General features: G+C 52.2%; 1 protein-coding gene across 2 annotated transcripts in view; it reads right to left on the reverse strand.

Annotated features, from left to right (window-relative positions):
- Morn1 (MORN repeat containing 1) overlaps positions 1-21,043 on the reverse strand; it is a 58,657-nt gene that overhangs the window by 11,261 nt on the left and 26,353 nt on the right. For both annotated transcript variants that reach the window (XM_085838524.1, XM_021160537.2), the window contains 2 exons: positions 5,069-5,190; positions 4,902-4,984 (listed from right to left, as the gene is read on the reverse strand). In XM_085838524.1, the coding sequence (XP_085694650.1) occupies positions 4,902-4,984; positions 5,069-5,190 (205 nt within the window). The remainder of the gene's footprint in view (positions 1-4,901; positions 4,985-5,068; positions 5,191-21,043) is intronic.

A 21,043-nucleotide genomic window follows, 5' to 3' on the forward strand; every position in this document is an offset into this window, starting at 1 on the left:
CTAGCGCCAGCCTCAGCAGTGAGTCAGTGGAGTCTGGAGGGCAAGAGCTCCTTGCACTCAGGGACCAGGCTCTGTACTTGCTGGTCTCCTTCACTGCTATGTACACAGGTGACTGGGCCTGGTGAGCTTCCTACAGGCCGTGACTGCCGGAGGCCAGAGCAGTGAGGCAGGTACCAACCTGTGCCCACAGGGCCTGCTCATGTTAAGCGTGGTATTGTTGAGATCTTATGCCTTCCTGTCCCTACCAAAGCACCCGTTTTTAGGGAGCACAAAGGGACATTTCTGTATTCGGATGAGATGTTCCAGAAGGATGCCTGGGAGTTTTAAGAGGCAAACAGGCTCTCCAAGCCCTGTATCTTATGTAAATCAGACCCCTGGCTCCCCTGCCATGCTCTGAAATTACAGGGTGGCATGTCACTCTCAATCTCTGCAAAGGGGGAGAGCTCCTTCCTCATTTCTTCCTTTTGTCTGAAGCCTCCGGATGACAGCAGTGACTGCTGAGTCTGACTCAGGCAAATCTAATCAATGAGGCTGTCTGAGGTTTCAAGCGTCACCGGCTGGTGGCCAGGGTCAGTCTCTCCCCAGCACCCAGAAGCCCAGAGTATTTTGTGCAGGCCAAAGGGATAAGGGTAAAGGCTGGCTGGTTTTATGTCAGCTTGACACAGCTAGAGTCATCTGAAAGGATCGAACCTTAATTGAGAAAATGCCTCCATGAGACCTAGCTGTGGGACATTTTCTTAATTGGTGATTGGCGGGCGGTAGGGTGGGAGCAGCTCGTTGTAGGTGGTACCATCCCTGAGCTGATAGTCCCGGGTTTTATAAGAAAGCAGACTGAGACCGGGCATGGTGGCAAACACCTTTAGTCCCTAGCACTCGGGAGGCTGAGGCAGGTAGATTTATATGAGTTCGAGGCCAGCCTGGTCTATAGATAGAATTTCAGGTCACTCAGGGGTACACAGAGAAACTCGAAAAACAAAACAAGAATAAAACAAACAAACAAACCAACAAAGCAGGGTGAGTAAGCCATGATAAGCAACCCAGTAAGCAGCATCCCTCTATGGCCTCTGCATCAGCTCCTGCCTCCAGGTTCCTGCCCTATTTTAGTTCCTGTCCTGACTTCCTTCAATGATGAACAGTGATGTGGTGTGGAAGGAAGTATAAGCTGAATAAACCTTTTCCTCCTCAGGGTCATGATGCTTCATTACAGCAACAGAAACCCTAACTAGGAGACTGTAGTGTGAAGGTCAGGTGTGCCCTCAGAGATACAGTCCCAACATGGCCTGGGCCCACCCCTGATGCCATCGACAGGATCACTCTTGGGTCACTCTTGGTGGGATGACAGCTGCCTGAACTTCTCAGCTTCTCCACCTACAAGCCTCCTGGGCGTTGGAGCCATGTTTCTATGCTGAGGGGCAGGGGGTGGGGGGTGGGAGGGCTCCAAGGGGGCTGTAGTGGCTTCCAGTTCAGTCATCATCTTCCAGCAAGTGTGAGGGGCTTCCCTCTCCTCAGGCCTGGCAGGCTGAGGCAGTGTGCAGTGTGATGTCTGAAATGTAGTGATCTCATGTGCTCACTTGAGCTGACCGAAACTGTTCCCTCCTTGGCATCTTGGCCTCAGACTCCAGTCTTTGCCAGGAGAGAGGGAAGGTTATGAACTATGACCCAGGCATGGTCGCCAGTCCAGCTGGGTTAGGCAGGGACAGGGGATGTAGCCCTGAGGTCCTACCTCTCTAGAGACTAACTAGAAAGCTACGGACCCAAGTGATCACAGCTAGACCCTCTTGGAGATCCCTGGAAGAACCAGAGCAAGGGTTTGCTCGGGACAGCTGTAACTCCATGACTGTATCTCTGTGTGGTTGGGAGTGGTAAGAACATTCGGGCACAAAGTATGGCAAATGCTGGGTCACAGATCCTCAAGGTGTTCCTGGTAGCTGGGCAGCAGTAGGCCAACAGGCAGAACCAGGTGGGGTTGGGGCCCCATGCTAGGTCTGAGTAGTCTAGGGTCAGAGTTTATATGGTGCCAACATGACAGAAGACTTGGGGGCTGAGGAACACTTGAATTAGCGCTCTCTGAGTACTGGGGGAGGGGAAGCACTGCAGGTCTGGTCTGAGTCTTTTTTACTCCAAGCTCAGACCTCAGGAGTCCAGCAGAGGCTCACCAGCCAGGCTCCTTATGCAGAGCGGCAGCTGGTGGCCTTCACTCTTCCCCATACCTAGCCTGAGGCCCTCAAGGATGCCCTACTTAGGTGAGGGGCTCAGGCCAGAAGGACACCCCTATGATGCTACTGGGCTCTTCAGTGCAAACCAAGATATTGAGCACTCCTAGATTGCAGGGATAGGCAATGCTTCTGGAAAAGACAGGTGTCCTAGAATCCTGGAAGGTCAGCTCTTTCGGTCAAAGGACTTAAGGATCTGATAACTGAACAGGAGGATGATGGAATCCTTTGATTGCCACAGGTCCTGGGGACAAAGTGGGGACAGACCCTGCCCAAGGCTCCCACATTCTTTCTAGGGAAAGGGACAAACTCCCACAGGAGATTTGAGGTCCTTAGGGGACAGAACTGAGAAGCCCTGGACAATGCCTTGAGGTGAGCATTCCTAGAAGACAGCATTTGCATGGTAAGGGTGGCCAAGTCAGAAGAGACAAGAGATCTCATGGCCTCATGGCCCCAAGAACATGATACTGAGGTGGCTGGGAGCTTCATGAGGCCAAGGCTTGTGTATAGATGACAGTTGCTCTAACCACATTGCCTCTCTGGGATGTAGCTCAGTTGGTAGACTGCTTGCCTATTATGCACACACACGGGGTTCCATTCCCAGCACTATATAAACCAGGGGTGGCAGTGCAGGCCTGTAATCCTAACACTTAGCAGTGGGAGGCAGGAGGATTGCAAGTTCAAGGTCACCCTCAACAACCATCAGCTAGCCTGGGCTACATTAGATCCTATCTCAAAAATAAACAAATAAAAAAATCTTAAAGTTCTCCCTGGTGTTTCTATATTCTGGAAACAGGAGCCCCGAGGCTGCTCAGAGGCAAGGCTCCCAGGAGAATGACCTTCATCTCAGTAGTGGAAGGTGGAGTCTGATGACTGCCTGCAGCCAGGAATACTCTGTTGTCGGAGGAAATACAGAAAGCAGGCCAAGCAGGGTCCCAAGCACACACTGAGCGCATGGGCCACTTGGAGTTTGCACACGACTTGGCCGCTTCTTGGGGTCCAGGAATCTTATTCTGTGGTCACTTAGCTCCAGACACCTTGGAGCTCCTTAGTGGGCGGTGGGTGGGAAAGGGACTGGCTAACTTCCATCTTTTCTGAAGGAGGCAACAAAAGCCTTTGGTTGAAGGAAGAAACGTGTTCCTGACAGCCTTGGCAGTGGATCTCCACAGGGTGAGGCAGAGCACCCTGGGGTAGCCAGTGTAAATGACCCTGGTGCTCACTGTCAGCTCTCATATCCTCTCTGGGAGGAAACACTGGGCCCATGGTAGCTCTACACTAGCCAGATCTTGGTTATATTTTTAAATCAGCTTTGGCTGTTGTACAAACACGCTCCGTGGTCGATTCACAGACCCTGACTCAGAGTGGCACGGGACACATCTCCTGCTGTATGAGGCTCTGTCCCAGTGCCGCCTTTTAAGGGGCATCAAAGGCTTGTCAGTCTGCCAGCACTTTACCAGCCTCCAGTGTTCCTGGCTCGTCCTACACCCACTGCGTCACCGATGAGCAATCCTGCTGCAGGAGCGCCAGCAGGCAGCTCAGCTCTGGCAGGCCACAAGCCCTCCTTCCAGCCCCAGCACACACAGCTCTTCTCTCGTAGCCTTGCTGTTGGGTCAGTCTGCTCTGGCCCTGCGCTGGGCATTTCATGTGAACCCCACACTGAGGCAGTTCTCTCAGTACACTCTTGGGCTCCTGCCCTCTGCATAGGGAAGAAGGCTGCCACAATCTCCCGAGAGATCTGGCTGGTAACTGTAGGCACCCTTCACTTGTCTCTTAAGCTCTCTCCTGGCTACCTCAGGAACAATGTTCTCTAGTCCACAGGCCTCCTTGGCCCTTGCCTGCGCTGCTGGCTAGTCTCTCAAGAACTGCTAGGACTTCCTGCTCCAACTAGGTCCAATAAGGCCTACACCCCACATGTTTCACTAGCGGAACACCTGGTATGTGGGTGCTGGCTGTTCTACAAGGTACCTACCATGCCATGGCTCATAGGTGCTAGAGCAGTGGGGGTGGCGCTGGCTGCCACATCCTGCTGAGTCGGCAGACACGCTGTCTCTTTAGCTCTCATGGTGACAAGCAGCCCTCGGATTTGTCAGACAGAAATCCAGACTTGCTTTAAGAGGGCCATTGCTGAATGTAAGCCCTCACACCTCAGTTCCTTCTCCTGTGAGAGGGGGCTAGTTACAGCATCTGACTGGGTATATGCACAGCATACCCTGGCGTGGAAGGTTGGGAAAACATGTCCATTCTATGAGTGCCCCACCTGCTCCAGTGATCCCTGCCTAACATATATCCATTGTTGAGTGCTATCTACTTCTGATGGGACCTGCAGCCTTTCCCTTGACCCTGCTACCAGGCCTCCTGGGGCTCCACCTGGTGTTGGGGTGTAGGGCTTGCAGCAAGAAGACAGTAGCACTCTCTTGTTCCCCTTGGGCCTTTACTGGGTGAGCTACTTAGAGAGTGGCCATCAGCCTTAGAGACATGGGTGCTGTGCTCGGAGGCTCACTTTCTGGTGACAGGCTCTGGGTATGTGGTCTGTCTTCCTAGACGCCCTACAACTCCTGACCCTCACCTCGCAGGTCCCCTCACTGTGGTGCCCTCAGAGAGGCAGGCCTAGAGGCAGCTAAGGTGCCAAAGGTGTGTGACAAAGGCCAGGGTTTGGCTGTGGCAGACCCCAGCTAGTGCACATCTTACCTGTTGGTGCCTTTTAGAGGTTCCTGGGCAGTGGGCAGCACCTCTGGGGAACTTGAGCCACCTTTAGGCCTGTCGACAGTCTTCTGTGGGTCAGGCAGAAGGAGAGAAAAGATTCAGAGGAGCATGGTAGTGGTAAAGCAGAATCCCCCTATAGCCTCGAGGCCTACCTCAAGCGTGCTGGGCAGGAACAGATAAGGCTGCATGCCAGGTGGAGGGGCTCCGAGGAGGATGTCCACAAACTCGGCACAGCCTTGGTCCACTTGCTGACAGCAGGGTTCATGTCTCCTGGCTGGGCAGAAGTTTTACCCAGAAAAATAAAACAGAGAGAGGCCCTGTGAACCCTGAGCAGACGGAGAGTTTCACTGTCATCGGGTAAGTGGACAGGGGGCACGAAGCAGAGCCTGGCTGGGGACAAACCTTTGTCCTGGGTATTTCTCTCAGCTAGCCCAAAAGAGAGAGGAGTGTGGACAGGGAAGTGTGGAGGCTGAGAGATAACTGTGGACATGCAGGGCAGACAGGAGGAGCTTGGATCAGAAGCATGGGCCGGGCAGAGTGGATAGGACAGTGTGTAGAAGGGAGTGTGAGAAGAGGGCTATAGAGCAGGCAGCGTGGGTGGGGCAGCAGAGTGGCGAGGCACGGTCAGAGTGGACAGGTTGTCCCTCCCAAATACATGTGCACACCACAGCCCACTTTCCTGTAGGACTAAGCTCCAGGGTCCTTCCAATGGCCCTTATCCTGAAGATTCTTTATTAGAGAAGAGATGTGACCTCCTAAGAGCCAGAGGTCCAAGATGTGTGTGTGTGTGTGTGTGTGTTTGTGTGTGTGTGTGTGTGTGTGTGTGTGTGTGTGTGTGTGTAGGGGGACTCTGGCTAGAGCAGGAGCCTCAGATGAGCTACAGAGGAGGTGGGGTGTTTCATGAAAGACTTGCACAGCAAAGGCAGGAAGACAAGGGTAGAACAGAGGGCAGTTCGAAGAGGGGGTACAGTTTGGGCCAGCATCATTAAGGGTGCTGAGATGCCTTAAGATAATGTCTCTTTGAGGAAAAGGGGTCTTCAGATAGGAAGACTCTGGCTGGCTCCTTGGTGGGACTAGGCTGAGTGGGGGAGCATCTTTCATCTCTGTGTTAGACAGGGCCCTGGGGCCAGAGACATTAATGTCCCTTCCCCAGAGTCCCAGTTTGCAGGAGCTGGGCCTCTGAAATATCTCCAGATTACAGGTGGGAGAATTATTTCTCTCGGAGGTGTATTAATTTTGTCTTATGGTGCATTAATAAAAACCTTTTTCTTATGCAAGGGCATTCCTGAGCTAACGTCCTTTCCTGCAGCTCTGTGCCTTGCACCACTGATGTCCTGGGCAGTGACTGGGAACCGCAATGCTGACAACGCGGTTTCCAGCTCTCTGTACACTGGAGGACCATGTGGGCTGTGCTCCACTACCTCCTTCAGAGCAAGTTCCAGGACAGCCAGGGTTACAGAGAAACTGGGTCTTGAAAAAAAACAAAGAACAAACAAACAAAAGGAGCAACTTTTGGCATTAAGATCCCAGGTCTGTCTTCATATCCCAGAGGCTTGTGCACAGTTAGGGTGACTGCTGGGTGGCCCTGTACGTCAGGCTCTGACTGGCCATGTACTGGTTCTAGGGAGTGGAGTAGTCTACAGACCCAGCAGGATCTGATGGGCAAATAAATATACCCGGACCAAGGCTATGAGTGTCTGCCCCGCTCGGGCTAGGAGGTTCTGGCTGCACTGCTAAAGGACTTCTCCAGAAGTCACAGCGGCCAGCCGGCACCTCCAGAGCAGCTGCTCAGTGCCGTTCATCTGATGACCTCTCTGCTGCCATGTTGTTGCTGGAAACTGCAAGTTTAGACAAGGTGAATGGTAGCCTTGACAACAGGACATTCACATTACTGATGCTAACCACAGTGCTTCATGGGAAGGATGACATGGAGTCCTGCTCCTCAGTCTACACAGGGTTGGCACTTGAGGCCATCTGGATGTGTGGCAGACCTCTCCCTGACCCAAGAAAGGCTGCCTGGTAGGCCACAACACTTGTTACAAGTCAGAGAGGCCTTCACTTCCTGCCTTTGCCTCTTTGATCCTTGAGGCATAACAGACTGCTCCCTCAACAGGCCTTTGCTCTGCAGGGATGGTGTCCAGACAGGCCACCCAAGGTCCTCAGCTGCTCCCCCTATACTAACCCTGTGCATATCTGGTGGGAGCTCTTAGAGGAGGGGTGACTCATGGCTGAGGAAAGGGGAGAGAGGCACCCACAAGTATGTGGTTCCCCTGGAGGAAAGGGGCCACTTGGCAGGACTGCCAGCTGGAGGCCTTGCTGATTGCTCTGAGAAGTGTGAGGTAAAAGCTGACTGACAGTTCCGCCGCCCAGGAACATGTATGCTTCTGTCCATGGCTTGTCCACGGCGGATGAGGACCCAGGTTTCATAAGAACACAATCAGTACCCTCTGCACCCAGGCTTCAGAGGAACTGTCACCTGCCCCTCTGTACCCAGGCTTTGGGGGACTGTCATCTGTTCCTCTGTACTCTGGCTTCAGGAGACTGTCACCTGTTCCTCTGTACCCTGGCTTCAGGGGACTGTCAGCTGTCCCTCTGTACCCAAGCTCAGGGGGAGGGGGGGCTGTCACCAGTCCCTCTGCACCCAGGCTTCAGGGGGACAGTCACCTGTCCTGACTGTCACCTGTCCTGCCCCATCATCACTGGCTACTGCCCAGCCCCACACCACACCAGGCCCTGCTGTGGGTATCCCTCACATAAGTTGGTCTCTGTTCTTCTGAGCAGACCCCCTCTCACTTCTTGAGTGTCACATTTATCCAGCCCAGCCCCAATTCCTTACTCCTGGGAGAACAGATACACAGTTTCCTGCAATAGCCATACACTGTCCCAGGATATCCACATAGTGCAGCCACAAGCACTTGAGCCTCTAGACACAACTCCTGTCCTCCCCCTTAACAGACAAAGAGACAGCCTTTGTCCAGTCCTGTGTCCCCACTCTTCTCACTATTCTGCTCCCTGGGCAACTCTGGAGCCTTGTGCTTGAGCCCAGGCTGTGATGGTCCCACCTGGGCTCTCTGCCCCCAGGCTGCCCTGTAACTCACTTCTCACCCCCGCCCCCAGCATAAGACTGATTCAGACAGAGCAACCCCCTCTTCAATCCTCAGACTGGGCCCTTCCTCTCTGCACCCTGAGGCTACCCATTCTTCAGATAGCCCTTAGAGTCCCTCTCACCAGCCACCTCTTGTGTCCCCAGGGCTTGGTGTTCCCTTCCCATCATGCTACACAGATTGTTGCAGGTAACACCTGGGGATGTCCTGACCAGTTCTGCCCCAGCTGCCGGGAATCTCTCTGGTTGTGGTGTGTCTGACCTCTTACTCAGTTCACCCGGGGCAACCACTTCACCTGTGTCCACCCAGTCTGCAAATGTGGTCCATAAGAGAGATAAGGCAAAAGGCTTCAAGAGCCTCCTCAAGGCTTAAGATCTTACTGCGGAGGAGTGATAAGCCACAGAGCTGTTATCAGATAGGGGAACAGTGCTGTCAATAGGAGTGTCTGCCTTCCAGCCGTGGACAGCTGCGGGTGGGGGCAGGGAGAGGGGCTGGGAATCAGTCACTTGCAGTGCTTGAAGAGACACCAAGGAGAGGTATTCCAACACTTCTCATTACTCCACGCCATCCCTGCAGCTGAGAGACCACCCTGGACTGTGGGGTTGGGGTTCTCACTTTCCCAGTTCTGGGGCAAGGGTTTTACAGCAGATACTTTGTAGCTACCGAGTGCTATGGATATTTCTGCTACATTTTTGGAGGCGCCTCTGCCCTGGAGCTACATCTGCTTACCTCTCCCAATCCAAGGGCCCAGGGATGGGATTCTTAATCTTTGGAAACCAACCCTAAGGCCTGCCAGTGCTGGTGGCAATTATGACTTTATCAGCAAGATAAAGGTTGCTGGACCACCTCAAGGGAGGGGGCTCTGGAGTCAGGGAAAGAGGCTCTGCTAGGGATCAGAGCGGGCAGCCTGACCTCTCTGTGAAGGAAATACCAATTAATTATCTTTTTTACAGGCAAACCAATTAGACTCCCTAATCACCTGTGTAGGACACAGAGGCAGAAGGCAGAGAAACTGCAGGAATAAACAAGACTGAGAGGACAGGCTTCACCGTGAAACAGCCGCCCTGGGCCCAGGGCTCGCCAGGAGGAGCACAGGCCCGAGGCTGAGATATTTTCTTTGTTTAAGTGAATTAAAAAACTTAAATGTTACTAGCCCCGAGGGGACAGAGTGGGCTCGCCTGGAGGTGACCAGACACAGTGCATTAGTCTTCCTTGTGCACTCCATTAGCCAAGGAACAGTACAGGGCCTGGGTAAGTTAGCGGTAGGGTTCCCATCAAAAGGACACCTAGAGGAGTTGTGCATCCCACCAAGGGCCAGACAGGCACCCTGGGTTTTGACAACCGCCCAGGTGTCCAGGTGAGGGCTTCTGTGCTGTCAGTATGGTTGCCCTAATCATCGAGGGATGCTCTTGTTCTTTTGGCCTTCCTGTGGCTGGAGCTAACCTGGAGGGTCTGCCATCTGCTGACAGAGGTTCCACCCCTAGAGCAGTGGGCAGCAGTGCCTGATTTCTATCCAGTCTCTGCACGGGCCTCCCTAGCATGCAGCCCTCTAGCTCTCAGATTCCTTAGTTAGCTTTCCACGGGCCAGCAATCATGTACGGCACCCGGAGGCTTCCAGGACCAGAGCCTGATTAAGCACTTCTTACACAGCTTGCACACACCCAGGGATCACCCACTGCCCCCTTTACAAGTGGGGGAACAGGCCCAGGCACACAGGGCCACAGGGCCAAGAGTGCCCCACTGCTCTGCAGGTGACCTGCCCTATGGGTTGTTCTTACTTCCGGCTGGGCTGAGGAATGGTTTGAAATGTCTCTCATAGTCTCCAGCTGGTGGCACTGTTTTGGGAGGCTGAAGAAACTCTGAAGGGAATCAGGTCACTGGGGCATAGATTTGAAGGTTATATCAGGTCACTGGAGCATAGATGTGAAAGTTCTATCAGGCCTCTAATCTACTCTCAGTGGTTTCTGTCCATCAAGAAGTGAAGAGGGAGGTAGGTGAGCTGGCTCAGTGGGTAAAGAACTTGCCGAACAAGCCTGAGGACTTGAGTTTGGATGCCCAGTGCAGTAAAAACTGTGTACAAGCACCTCCGGCTCCGCCTGCCACCACCACACACATTAATATACAGAAAGAAGACCTTTCTCAGTTCCTGCTGCTACAACATCTTGCCTAAGTGCATGGGGCCAATTGGCCATGGATGGAAACCCTGAAAACCATGAGCCAAAATAAAACTTTGCTCCTCTGAGTTGCCTGTGTTGGATGCTGTGTCATAATGGCCCAGAAGTCACTACTACAGGTCATCTGTCTGGTCACTAAGGTGGAACTGTCTCAGTTCTGGAGGACCAGTGTCTGTGTCTGCATGCCACATGACCCCTCCTGAGGCTATGCTATTTGACCAGGGGCCAGGGGGCCTAGATGGAGAATCATCTGTGTAAATGGCTATTTAATGTGTAGGAAAATACACGTCAATCTATTGCTTCACCTCTACTCTGCCCCCTCTCCCCATAGGCCAGTTTTTGATTTTCTTTTTTCTTTTTGAGATTTTATTATTATTTAATGTGTTATGGTATTTGCCTGCATGTATACCTATGTACCACATGCATGTCTGATGCTCGAGGGGGCAGGAGAGGCAAAGGGGCCATGAGGAGCTGTGGCTGTGCAGAGCCCATCCTTACTCCACTCAACACTTGTCTGCCAGGAGGGACCCAGTGTGGGCTCCCTGCTTTCCTGAAGCACGGAGAGTGGAACTTATCCTTAGCTACGGCCTTGTTTCCCATACTCTGTGTTTTTCAAGAGCTTGCCTTGGGACCCAGAGTGTGAACACTGGAGTGACTTTCCTGCTTGAGTTCTTCCTGGTGGCTTAAAAAAAAAAAAGGCAGGGTTTCATTATATAGCCCAGGTGGTCTAGAGCTATGGAGCACTGGCCAGCCTTGAAATCCTATTTCAGCCTCCCAAGTGCTGAGGTAAAAGGCATGAGCCCCTGCCTGCCCATGTGACTTTTTTCTTTTCTTTCTTTCTTTTTTTTTTTTTTTTCTGAAGAGCCCACGCTCTGTGCCACGCCTAAGCTGGTTGGAAACTCCTTTGTGAAACTCACAGCCTCAGGCACGCGGCTGTTCCATGCCTGCCTCTGGAGCTCTGTGTCAGAACTGCCTTGGAACAGGGAAGCCAGCGTGGCTGCTGCTGGCAAGCTTCCAAGACTTGGGCTAATTCGAGGTTCTTTCTGAGTCTGTTTCTGACACCCCCGCCCACTCCTTGCCTTCAGGAGGCTCTCCCCAGCCAAGCTGTTTGTATACAGCGAAACAGCAAGGCTGGGCCACTGGGACAGCAGCAGGCCCTGTGGGGATGCTGGAAGGGCCCCAGGCCAGGAGGAGCTAGTATGGGGTTCCCAGGTGCCTGCTTTTGTGAGGTTCCTGATCACATTTCATCTGCAGGCAGCTCTGCTCAGAAGCAGCAGCTGTCTGGGGCAGCCAGTTGGTTAGCAAGAGCAGAAAAGCAGGCAGCAAAGCCAGCCCAGATACAAGTTTGGGTGTCCACTAAGCCCTCCTGAAACTTTGCCTCATGCTAAGTGGCTTGTAGCCTGGAGTATGAGACCCTTACGTCCCTGGGCTGACTGGATACTCACAGTCCTTGAGCGAGCAGAAACTGACTAGAGAGCCCTGGGTCAAGGCCACAGATGAACAAGGCTCTGATCACAGGATTAGGAATGGTTAGGGTTCCCACTCTGTCCAACTTCATGCCAGCACTCAAAGAGAGAGTAGAGAGGCTAGGTGACAAGGGGTGCTGGGTACAGGGAAGTAGCAGGCAAGAAGGGGCCACGAGGTCAGTATTGCAGCTGTTCTCCTTGACTTGGCTTCTCTCTCACTTCCTTCATCTCTGTTCCTGAAGCTGGGTGTAACAGCATATACCTTAGGAGGTTGAGGCAGGGGAATCTCTTATGAGTTTAAGGCCAGCCTGGTCTACATGAGTGAGTTCAGGACAGCCAGGACTTCACAGACCCTGTTTTGTTTTATTTTGTTTTTGTTTTTGTTTTTTGAGACAGGGTTTCTCTGTGTAGCTCTGCCTGTCCTGGAACTTGCTCCGTGTAGACCAGGGTGGCTTCAAACTCAGAGACCCCCCCACCCCCGCCTCTTCCTCTTGAATTCTGGGATTAAAGGCATGCTCCACCACCACCTGCCTCATAGATCCTATTTAAAAAATTAAAAATGAAACACAACAAAACTGGCCTCAAGGCTGATCAGGATGCAGGCAACCTTGCTACTTGTCTAGTGGGAGGGCTTTAGAATGGCCTAGAATCACAGGAGACGGTGATCTCAGCCCTGAGGGTCTCCTGAGACAGCAGGCATGAGACTGTAAGGCCTGGAGCAGTAGGGAGCTACTGTTCCCATGGAGACAGACCCTGGTCTGGAGATCTCTGCTTGTCCCTGCTGCCTCTACCAAGGTCCTCCATGGAGCAGACCATACTCTCTCTCTCTCTCTCTCTCTCCCCCTCTCTGCCCCCTCCCCCCGAATGGTTTCTGCATTGGCACAGTCAGCAGAAGATGACAGCAGAGTCAGCAGGGCCACCCATGCAGTGACCGTACATGTGACTATCTACCATTCAAGATGCAATGCTTCCAGTGCAGATGGGGCCATCTGAGAGGGCCACTGCCCCATGCCACTGCCTTGACTTGCTGCCCCAGAAGGCCTGTACCATGGTAGAGCATGCCACCACCTCCTTTCTGGCAGTAGTGGGGAGGCCTCCTGGTTCTGAGAGCTAGGGGGACTCAGATGTCCAGCTCAAAACAGAACAGTGGAGCCAAAGGTAGATGGGAAGAGCCAGGCTCCTTTAAGGCTGACCAGCTGCCCACGGTCCTACTGTGGACCATGGCTACAGAGGCCAGTGAGGTTCCTCGTGCTTGGGCGGAAGGGCACAAAACGGCTGCAAGGGCTGCAGGCTCCATCTTGACATCAAGGTGCTGCTCAAACCTGCCCAGCAACTGCAGGCTGTTAGGAAACTGCAGGTAGGAGGGGAGGAAACTGCAGGCTGTTAGGAAACTGCAGGTAGGAGGGGAGGAAGGTCTTTTCTTTCTTTACTCATAAAAGCTATTGGGGAGCGAGGGGTGTGGCTCAGTGGTATTTGTGTGCTGGTATTTGCAAGGCCCTGGCTTCCATCCCTAGTACAGCAAAAGTCCATCAAGATAAAATGTCTCAGTTCTACAGACAGCTGTAGACACAGCCGATATCAGGGCCTGCAATTACCCTAAGGCTTCCCAACCTTCCACTGCAACTCACAGAGCACCTGTCCATGACAGGAGCTCAAGGCCAGAGACCCTGGCCTCTTCCTGACTGCTGTGACCCTGGGACTTATGAAAGTTCCAGGCTACGCCCTCTGGGGAAAGTCTGTCTGTCACAGGTCCTATTATAGTTAGAAGCAGACTGTGAGTTTTTGGCAAAAGTGGCCTCAGGTCTGCTCCCATCCCTGGGTGGAACGGATGTTCTGTGAAATTACTAAGGGTCCACTCTGGGGTTTGGTGACAGTGACAGCTTCCCGGCTCCACTGGGCTCCACTATCTCTTTCCCTTGGACTCTGCAGGGTTTTATGGGGCTCCAAGGCCACATAAAATGCCACATGCCATTAGCCTTCCATGATATCCCAGATATGCTTCTTCTAGATTCAGGCGCACTACTCAGTGGCCTCTGATTCAGGGTCGTTCTTCATTTAAATACCCAGTTGTCTCAGGCTGGCCTGCAGTGCCTGCCCCATGTGGCTGGAGCGCCTACCTCTGGCAGACACTCTTACTGGTTCACCTCCTATCCAGCTCTGCCGGGCCTCACCTCTACACAGGTTCTCATGAAGCCAGTGTGAGAGCCTCCAGCGCCAGGTGCTATGCCTGCTCTCTGCTCTTGGGGGTGGGGGCTGCTCACAGGCCCAGCTGTTTGTACATAGGTACACAGATCCACATCCAATCTACATTTGCCTATAATTTAAGGTGCTGTACTCAAACGCCCTTTGGCTTCTGAGGGTCTCATTTTCCATATCTGACCTCTTGCCTCAGGGCTCTCAAGGCAGGGACTCCCTGGAGCTACTCTCTAGCTGTGCAGTGAGCCTTCTTTATGCCACTCTTCCGTGCTCACAGGGGCCCCAGATCCCAGATATGTCCTCATTATGAAGACTTAATGATTTTAGGATTGATTTGCTTAGGACAGTGAGAGAGAGAGAGAGGGAGAAAGGGGAGGGGGAACCTCCGGGCAGGTGAGATAGCTCAGCAGGTAGAGGCCTGCTACTAAGCCTGACCTGAGCTTGATCCCCTGGAACCATAGAGTGGAAGGAAAGAACCAACGCTGGATAGCTGGGCTCTGACTTCCATATCTATGCCACAGCATGAACACATCTTCTTCCCATAAGTAAAGACAAAAATAGAATGAAACCCCTTTTTATATGTGAAAAGAGAGAACCTGTGAGAACTAAGAAGCCGTAGGGGAGGAGACAGTGAGAGAGATTTAACTTTACTCAAGAGAAAAACAAAACGAAGTCATGCTGAAGGGGCAGCTGAGTCCTGGGGGGTGGGGGAGAGCAGAGATGTTCTCCTCCTCCACCCTGCCTGCATGTCAAACTGCAGGCTGAACTTGCTCAGGGTTAACAAGAGGGGACCCCGCACACAAGCCCTCTGTGTGTCTGCATAGACTGGCATCTGAGCAAACTTCCACTTCTATCGCTGCCTTGGTATGGGAAACAATACATATTTTTATATTATATTTTTCTGAGACTTTCCCTCTATATAATAATTTGTTACAAAAGAATTTATAGTACAAACTTCACTTTAGAAATATGGCTCTCTTGGGCTATTCAGTGGTAATTAACCACAGACAATTAATATTAAAATGCAGTGTCACCCTGCGAGGCGATGAAAATTTCCAGAAATTCTCTGCTAAACATTACGCCACTTTATTGGCAAGACTGAATTAGCGGCAAAAGGGCACCTTGGTTTTTTAAATTGCCATACAGTAACAGTTGATTCTTCACAGATCAAATTCAATGAATACTCAAAATCATTTATCCAACACATGAAAAAGAGAGACCATTCAGGCCAATTGGAAACAAGCAGCAGGATGGTTTTGTGCATGAGTGACAGAGAGAGATGGGGGGGGAGAGAGGGAGGAGGAGGAGGAGGAGGAGAAAGAGAGAGAGAGAGAGAGAGAGAGAGAGATCTGACCTCTTACTACTGCAATGGCTCTTCTAGGTTCCCAAAGCTAATTTGCAAGGGATTGTCTGAGCCACAGGGCCCAGAGCCCACCTCTCCATCCTGCAATCAGCAACCTGCACCCACCATGTCCACCCGCAATCATCTGCACCTGCCGCATGAGTCAATGGGCCCAAATTGCGGGGCGCGGCAGACGCCCCACCGAGAACAAGGAACACAAAGGGCTCTGCGCTTCAAGCTGTGGGTGGGAATTACAAAAGGTTAAGAGACTAAATATAAAAAGCCCTTTGAATATAAAATCAATGTGCTTTGTTGCTAAAATCTGGGTGCTGTAATTTATCCAAAATAGGACTTGCAATATCTGGCAATAATCCACGCCTAGGAATTGTCGGTTCTGCTCATCGAAATGCAAATAGTCTACTGGAAACTTAAAAACAATTGAAACAACTGAAATATTTCATACCAACAGAATAATGAAATACCACATTTTGCAATTACCTATTACTGACTTTAGGGCTCCCGACGCAGAGCGTATTGTCTCTCTTCGTTTCATTGTTTGTGAAAGTGGAAACGTGAGTTTTTAGAGGGTTTGTTTCCTGAATTGTCTGGAATCCCAGACCAAGGAAACCTGAGACCCTGAGTCCCAGTTGGAGGCACACAGTGGGCCAAGGCCAGGGATGCCTCAGAGGAGTGGCCTCAATGACCTGGTAGCTGGCACATGCTTAGCAAACCTTAAGAAGTCTACCTACAGGTGGGGATAAAAGGGCTGGTCTGACTCCAGTCTCTGTGGGCAGCAAGCTCTCTGGGGAATCAGTAGCCTCCACCCAGGGACAACGCCTCCTGAAGCCCCTCCTGCCAGCTGTGTCTAGTTCCCTCTCACCAGGCCACTGTGTCACATGTAAGCCTGTTAACTTTTAGTCCAGAGGAACTGAGGGTAGGTTGGGGGTATCACTTGTCTGCAGAGGGGCAGGGCTGTTCCTACCTTGGGAGATGGGACTCCCTCTACCAATGGCTGCTAGCCTCAGGCTTTGGGAACACACTGAAACACTGTAATTGCTTTAAAGTGTGTGCCCCCTCCTGCTCTGCTGTAGTTTCAGGTCTGACTCATGTGTGCTCTGTGTTTCACCCACAGTCTTCTTCTCTGCTCCACCTCAGGGCAGCCTGACCTCCAGGCTGGTTTGCTCCAAACAGAAACCCCTTGGCACCCAAAGGTGTGAAACGGCAGGTTGGGTGAACACGGTGTCCTCTAGGAAGTACATGGTGGGAGTGGGCTAGGTGGCTTTTCCCCCTCACTCTCACATCAATGACCCCAAGCAGAGACTGCTGGTCGACCTGGAAAACTGCAATTCGAAGTCAACTGAGGCCATTGTGGCCCTTTCTACTCTCCCTGCTGCTTTGGCAGAAGCAGCCGCCTGGCCTGCTCACTACCAGTGCTATTACAGCTGCAAGCCCATTGTTATCATAGCCCCCTGGTCTGGGGTGTTAGAGGCTGGGCTGCAGGGCTTTGGGAGTCACAATGGGACAGACTTTGTCACAGGTCCAGAGTCTGCGCCTAAAGTGGTGACGGGGAGCGTCTCCGATATCCACCTGTGTACGCAGCATGGATGGTGTACCTTGATGTAATTTCTACTTGGCAGAGATGCCCAGTGTCCAGTTTCCCCTTCTTCTCTAACAATGGAGCCTAATCTTTGTTGGCACACTATGCTTATCTCTATGTGACAGATATGTGGCTATATGATCGAGTTCTGCTCCTCATATGTTCTCCTTCCTATTTAATAAGATTTAGCATGATGTCAGAAGCATCTAGGATCACGCCATGGTAAACAAAAATGACATAGAGCAGAATAAAAGACAGGGAGCCGGGGCTCCATGGCTGGTGACAGACTGCCCCTGCCCCTGGCTTCTGTGTGAGGAAGAAGCAAACACCAGTGGAGTGGAAGTTACTACTGTGTTGTTTGGGACCAGCAGCCATATCTCACCCTGAGCACTCATCTGGCTCACAGCAAAGCTGTTATTTCTCGGGAACACTGGTCAGTCCCATATATCTGCTCATCAGCTAGAGCGCGGGGGTTGGGGGGAAGTAGAGGGATGAGAACCATCCTTGTCTCTGGCTGTGCGTGTGGCTTCTTTGCGTGGGGTCTATGTGCCCTAAGGCGTCTCAGCGAGAACAAGAGCCGTGAAGCTCCCCATCCTCATCACTTGGCCTTCACCGGCCTTCACACAGTTAATGTCTCCTGACTGAGCTCTGTGGGCTCGTCTCTGCCTTGCTCCTTGGTGACTTGTCTAGAGGTAAGTGGACACTTCCTGAGATGCCCAAATACATAGTCAGGACCTCCTACCCACAGGGCCCATGGTACCTGGCTCCTTCCCGTCCAGCATAGGAAGCAGCTCTAAGCTCTCGCTGCCAAGCTGCCCCTCAGTCCTTCACATAGCATTCAGAACCACAGGGCCTGAGGAGGCCTCACAGGCCCTTGGCAAGGATCTGCCTAGAAGGGAGAATGTTGGCACCAGGGACCCAGGGAGAGAACAAAGGGACCATGCCAGGGACAAGAGCAAGATGATCAGTTTCTGTTTGTTTGTTAGCTTTTAAATACTGAAGTCCACTCTAAGGACACAGTCCCTGGTCTACTTTCCCTTTATACAATAAAACTGCTTTGGCTGGAATCTCCAGGCACAGCCTGGCACTTCTGTGTAGGGCTTGCCTTCTAGCTCCTTGTCACAGGTTGAGGCATGCCTTCCCGGATGCCTCCTTCCTGCCAACCCAGAGAGGGGCTCTAGGGGCAGCCCCAGATGTGGGAGAAGCCAGGTCCCTGGCAGCCCAGGCTGTGTCCTAAGCTGCGACATTCAGGCTTCCCAGCTACAGGGGCACTCATCGCGTGGTGGAGAGTTTCTGTTTCAGACCTTACTCTTGCCCAGGACAGTTTAAGCTTCTGGAGCGACTTAAAGGCTTTGCAGAAAGTCGAGGGAGGAGACGCAGATGGTCAGTGGGTTCCTCCACTCTCTGAAGAGCTCCAGGCCAGAGTAGGAAACTGGAGATGCTAGGTGGGGACCCTGAAAGTTCTGCTGGGATCACTGGAGCAGAGCAGTCAGGGTGTCTTTGTCACTGGGTATAAGGCAGACTAACAGGAAAGAGTACCTGGAAAGAAAGGGCAGCTTTGGATGTTACACTGATATCAAGCAGGAAAACTAGCTTAACTGGATCGAAGTTTGAAAATGAGTAGTACAGTAAATCTGTCTAGATGGATCACAGAAATGAAGGGTAAGCCTGAAGGATGGCACGCACTCAAAGGGTGTGCTCTACTTTGTCACCACTGACAGGGCTGGGCTGGGGGTCGGGTGGGGGGAGCACAGCCACCTCTCCTTGGCTCTTGCTGTCCCTCTTTTTTTTTTTTTTTTTTTTTTTTTGGTTTTTCGAGACAGGGTTTCTCTGTGTAGCCTTGGCTGTCCTGGAACTCACTTTGTAGACCAGGCTGTCCTCGAACTCAGAAATCCGCCTGCCTCGGCCTCCCGAGTGCTGGGATTAAAGGTGTGCGCCACCACGCCCGGCTTTGCTGTCCCTCTTGGCTTGAGCCTTTGCACTTTCCTGCCAGAGATCTGGGTCGTTCATACAGCAAATGGAAGAATGCAGAAGGATGGAAGGAGCTGTAAAGAGAGAGCACTGTCTCTGCTTGGTCCTGGAGCCCCTGGGGGCTGACAGACTCCTGCAGAAGGATGGGAATTCATGGGGCCCTTGCCTGGAGAACAGCTCAGCTCCCAGTGGGATCCAAGGGCCTGAAACTGCCTACCAGGGGCCACTCCTGGACCCTTTACCCTATCTGTTGTGACAGATGGGCAGACAGAGCAAAGAACAAAGATTTACCCATTTCATGAGACTCTTGGGCAAAAAAGTTTTAAGGAAGGTAGAAATAGGTAGAAAGCTATTTTCTGGACCTCATTTTACAGAATCAGCAGAGTCCAGTTAGACAAACGGAAAAGGCGTCCAGGCTCTCACAGCCGGGTCCAGGGGAACTGGACAGCCCTCCAGGAGCTCCCAACGGGGAACAGTGACCAGGGATGTAGTCAGAGTGTTTGCCTAGGATGGTCAAGGCCAATATCAGACTTCAGGTATCAGATTCAAAGCTTCGTGGTTCCTCAGAAAGGAGACTCATACTTTTTGTGACTTCTGGTGCCCTGAGACCCCAAGGTGACAAATGCCTCACAGGTCTCACGTTGAACCTGGCCTTGGCTCCTGTGTTAACCCTGAGTGTGCTGCAGACCCCTGTGCCCCCGTGTAACCTCTTCTTAGATTGTCCTATGATAATATCACATAGACTCTGAGCTACACTGGGAAGCTGCCTGCAGCAGACAGGGTAGGCACTTTTCAGCAGCACAGAACAAGTTCTGAATTCTGGGGCCTGGTTTTCATTGAGACAGCAGTACTTGGCTCTGAAAATCTCTCAGAGCAGAAGGCGTGGCGCCCAGTGAGTATTTTTATGCAGAAATATGAGAACTATTCTGCCAATGCAGCATGAAATTGCTCCTGTGACTGAGGTGGAGACAGACGAAGGGGGAGATGGACTAAGCTGCCTCCTGGGGTTCACTGGATCTGCCGGGCCCCTAGGCCAAATCAGCATGGCTTCTGTTCATGGGTATACAGGGTCTGCTTGGCTTCTGGAGCCTGTAGCTTGCTCATAAGGAAAGAATATGGGCCCCCACCCCAGTCTTTGTGTTTCTGTGGGAGGATCTGCAGCCTTTGCTGCTTCTCAAGATGGCTGTCTGGACAATCCTCTTGTCAGAGATATTGCTGCCCTGGCAAAGACCTCTGACCATCAGCTGGCAGGATTTCTGGGGAATACCCCAAAGGTGTGTGCTGCCGAGACTTTGACCTTTCAACACACCATTCTCCTTTTTTGTCCTTCCTCTACCCTGTGAATAACAAAACTGCAGAGAGCACAAGCCATCAGCAATTGTCAGGAGTGTCGTGGAGGGCCATGGGGCCCAGAAGCCTTGGGATGAACCCAAGGAGGCTCGGGAGAGCATAGGCACCACAACAGGTAGGACAGCCTGTGACACTGTGACAAGCCAGGTAGGACAGCCTGTGACAAGCCAGGTAGGACAGCCTGTGACAAGCCAGATGAGTGATGTCTGCTGGGGGAGGGGGGTGGCACAAGGCTATACAGCCAGGATAGCAGATGGGGCAGAGTTAGAGTACAGGAAGCTTTAGCCTGTGAAGAGGCTAAGCCATCAGAAGAGAGAAGAAAAAGGGAGGGAAGGAGGGAGGTGTCATTTCTGCCCAACGCCAGCATGAAGGTTCCTGGGCTGAAAGGCTGAGGCAGGTAAAAGGCAAGAACAGACCTGGGGGCAGGAACACTCTGTGAGGGAGTTGTGTCAGGATGGGAATAAGCCTAAATGGAATCTTCAGGGTAGCCACGTGACTGGACAGCCACCTGGTGATCGAAGATATGTATTAGCCCCAAAGAAAGGGACTCGACTTAGGGTTGTGTGTAGTTTGCAAGGACAAAGTGGGGCGAGGTAGAACTCTGGCTTCCATTGGCAGCCACAGTGAAGCAACAGGCAGGTGGGAAAGACATGTCTGAGGTATACTTGTAATGACCAGAAATGTTCTGTCAAACCCTGGCTTTTGCCAGGAATTTTGGGTGGCATATACCCATAATTCTAGTACTGGCAGAGCTGAGGCAGGAGGAAGACGTCTATATGGCCTACATGGCAAGATTGTTTCAAAACTTAACTAAGAATCCAACCACTAACTACTCCAGGTTTATATACAAGCCCCGTGGGGAACTATGAGGTTCCATGCCACATCTGCCCTTGGTTTCGGGTCTGGTGCTACAGTTTCCTAACACTC

This window comes from Mus caroli, unplaced genomic scaffold, assembly GCF_978045245.1.
Source record: "Mus caroli unplaced genomic scaffold, Mus_caroli_1 scaffold_6, whole genome shotgun sequence".
Taxonomy (NCBI): Eukaryota; Metazoa; Chordata; class Mammalia; order Rodentia; family Muridae; genus Mus; species Mus caroli.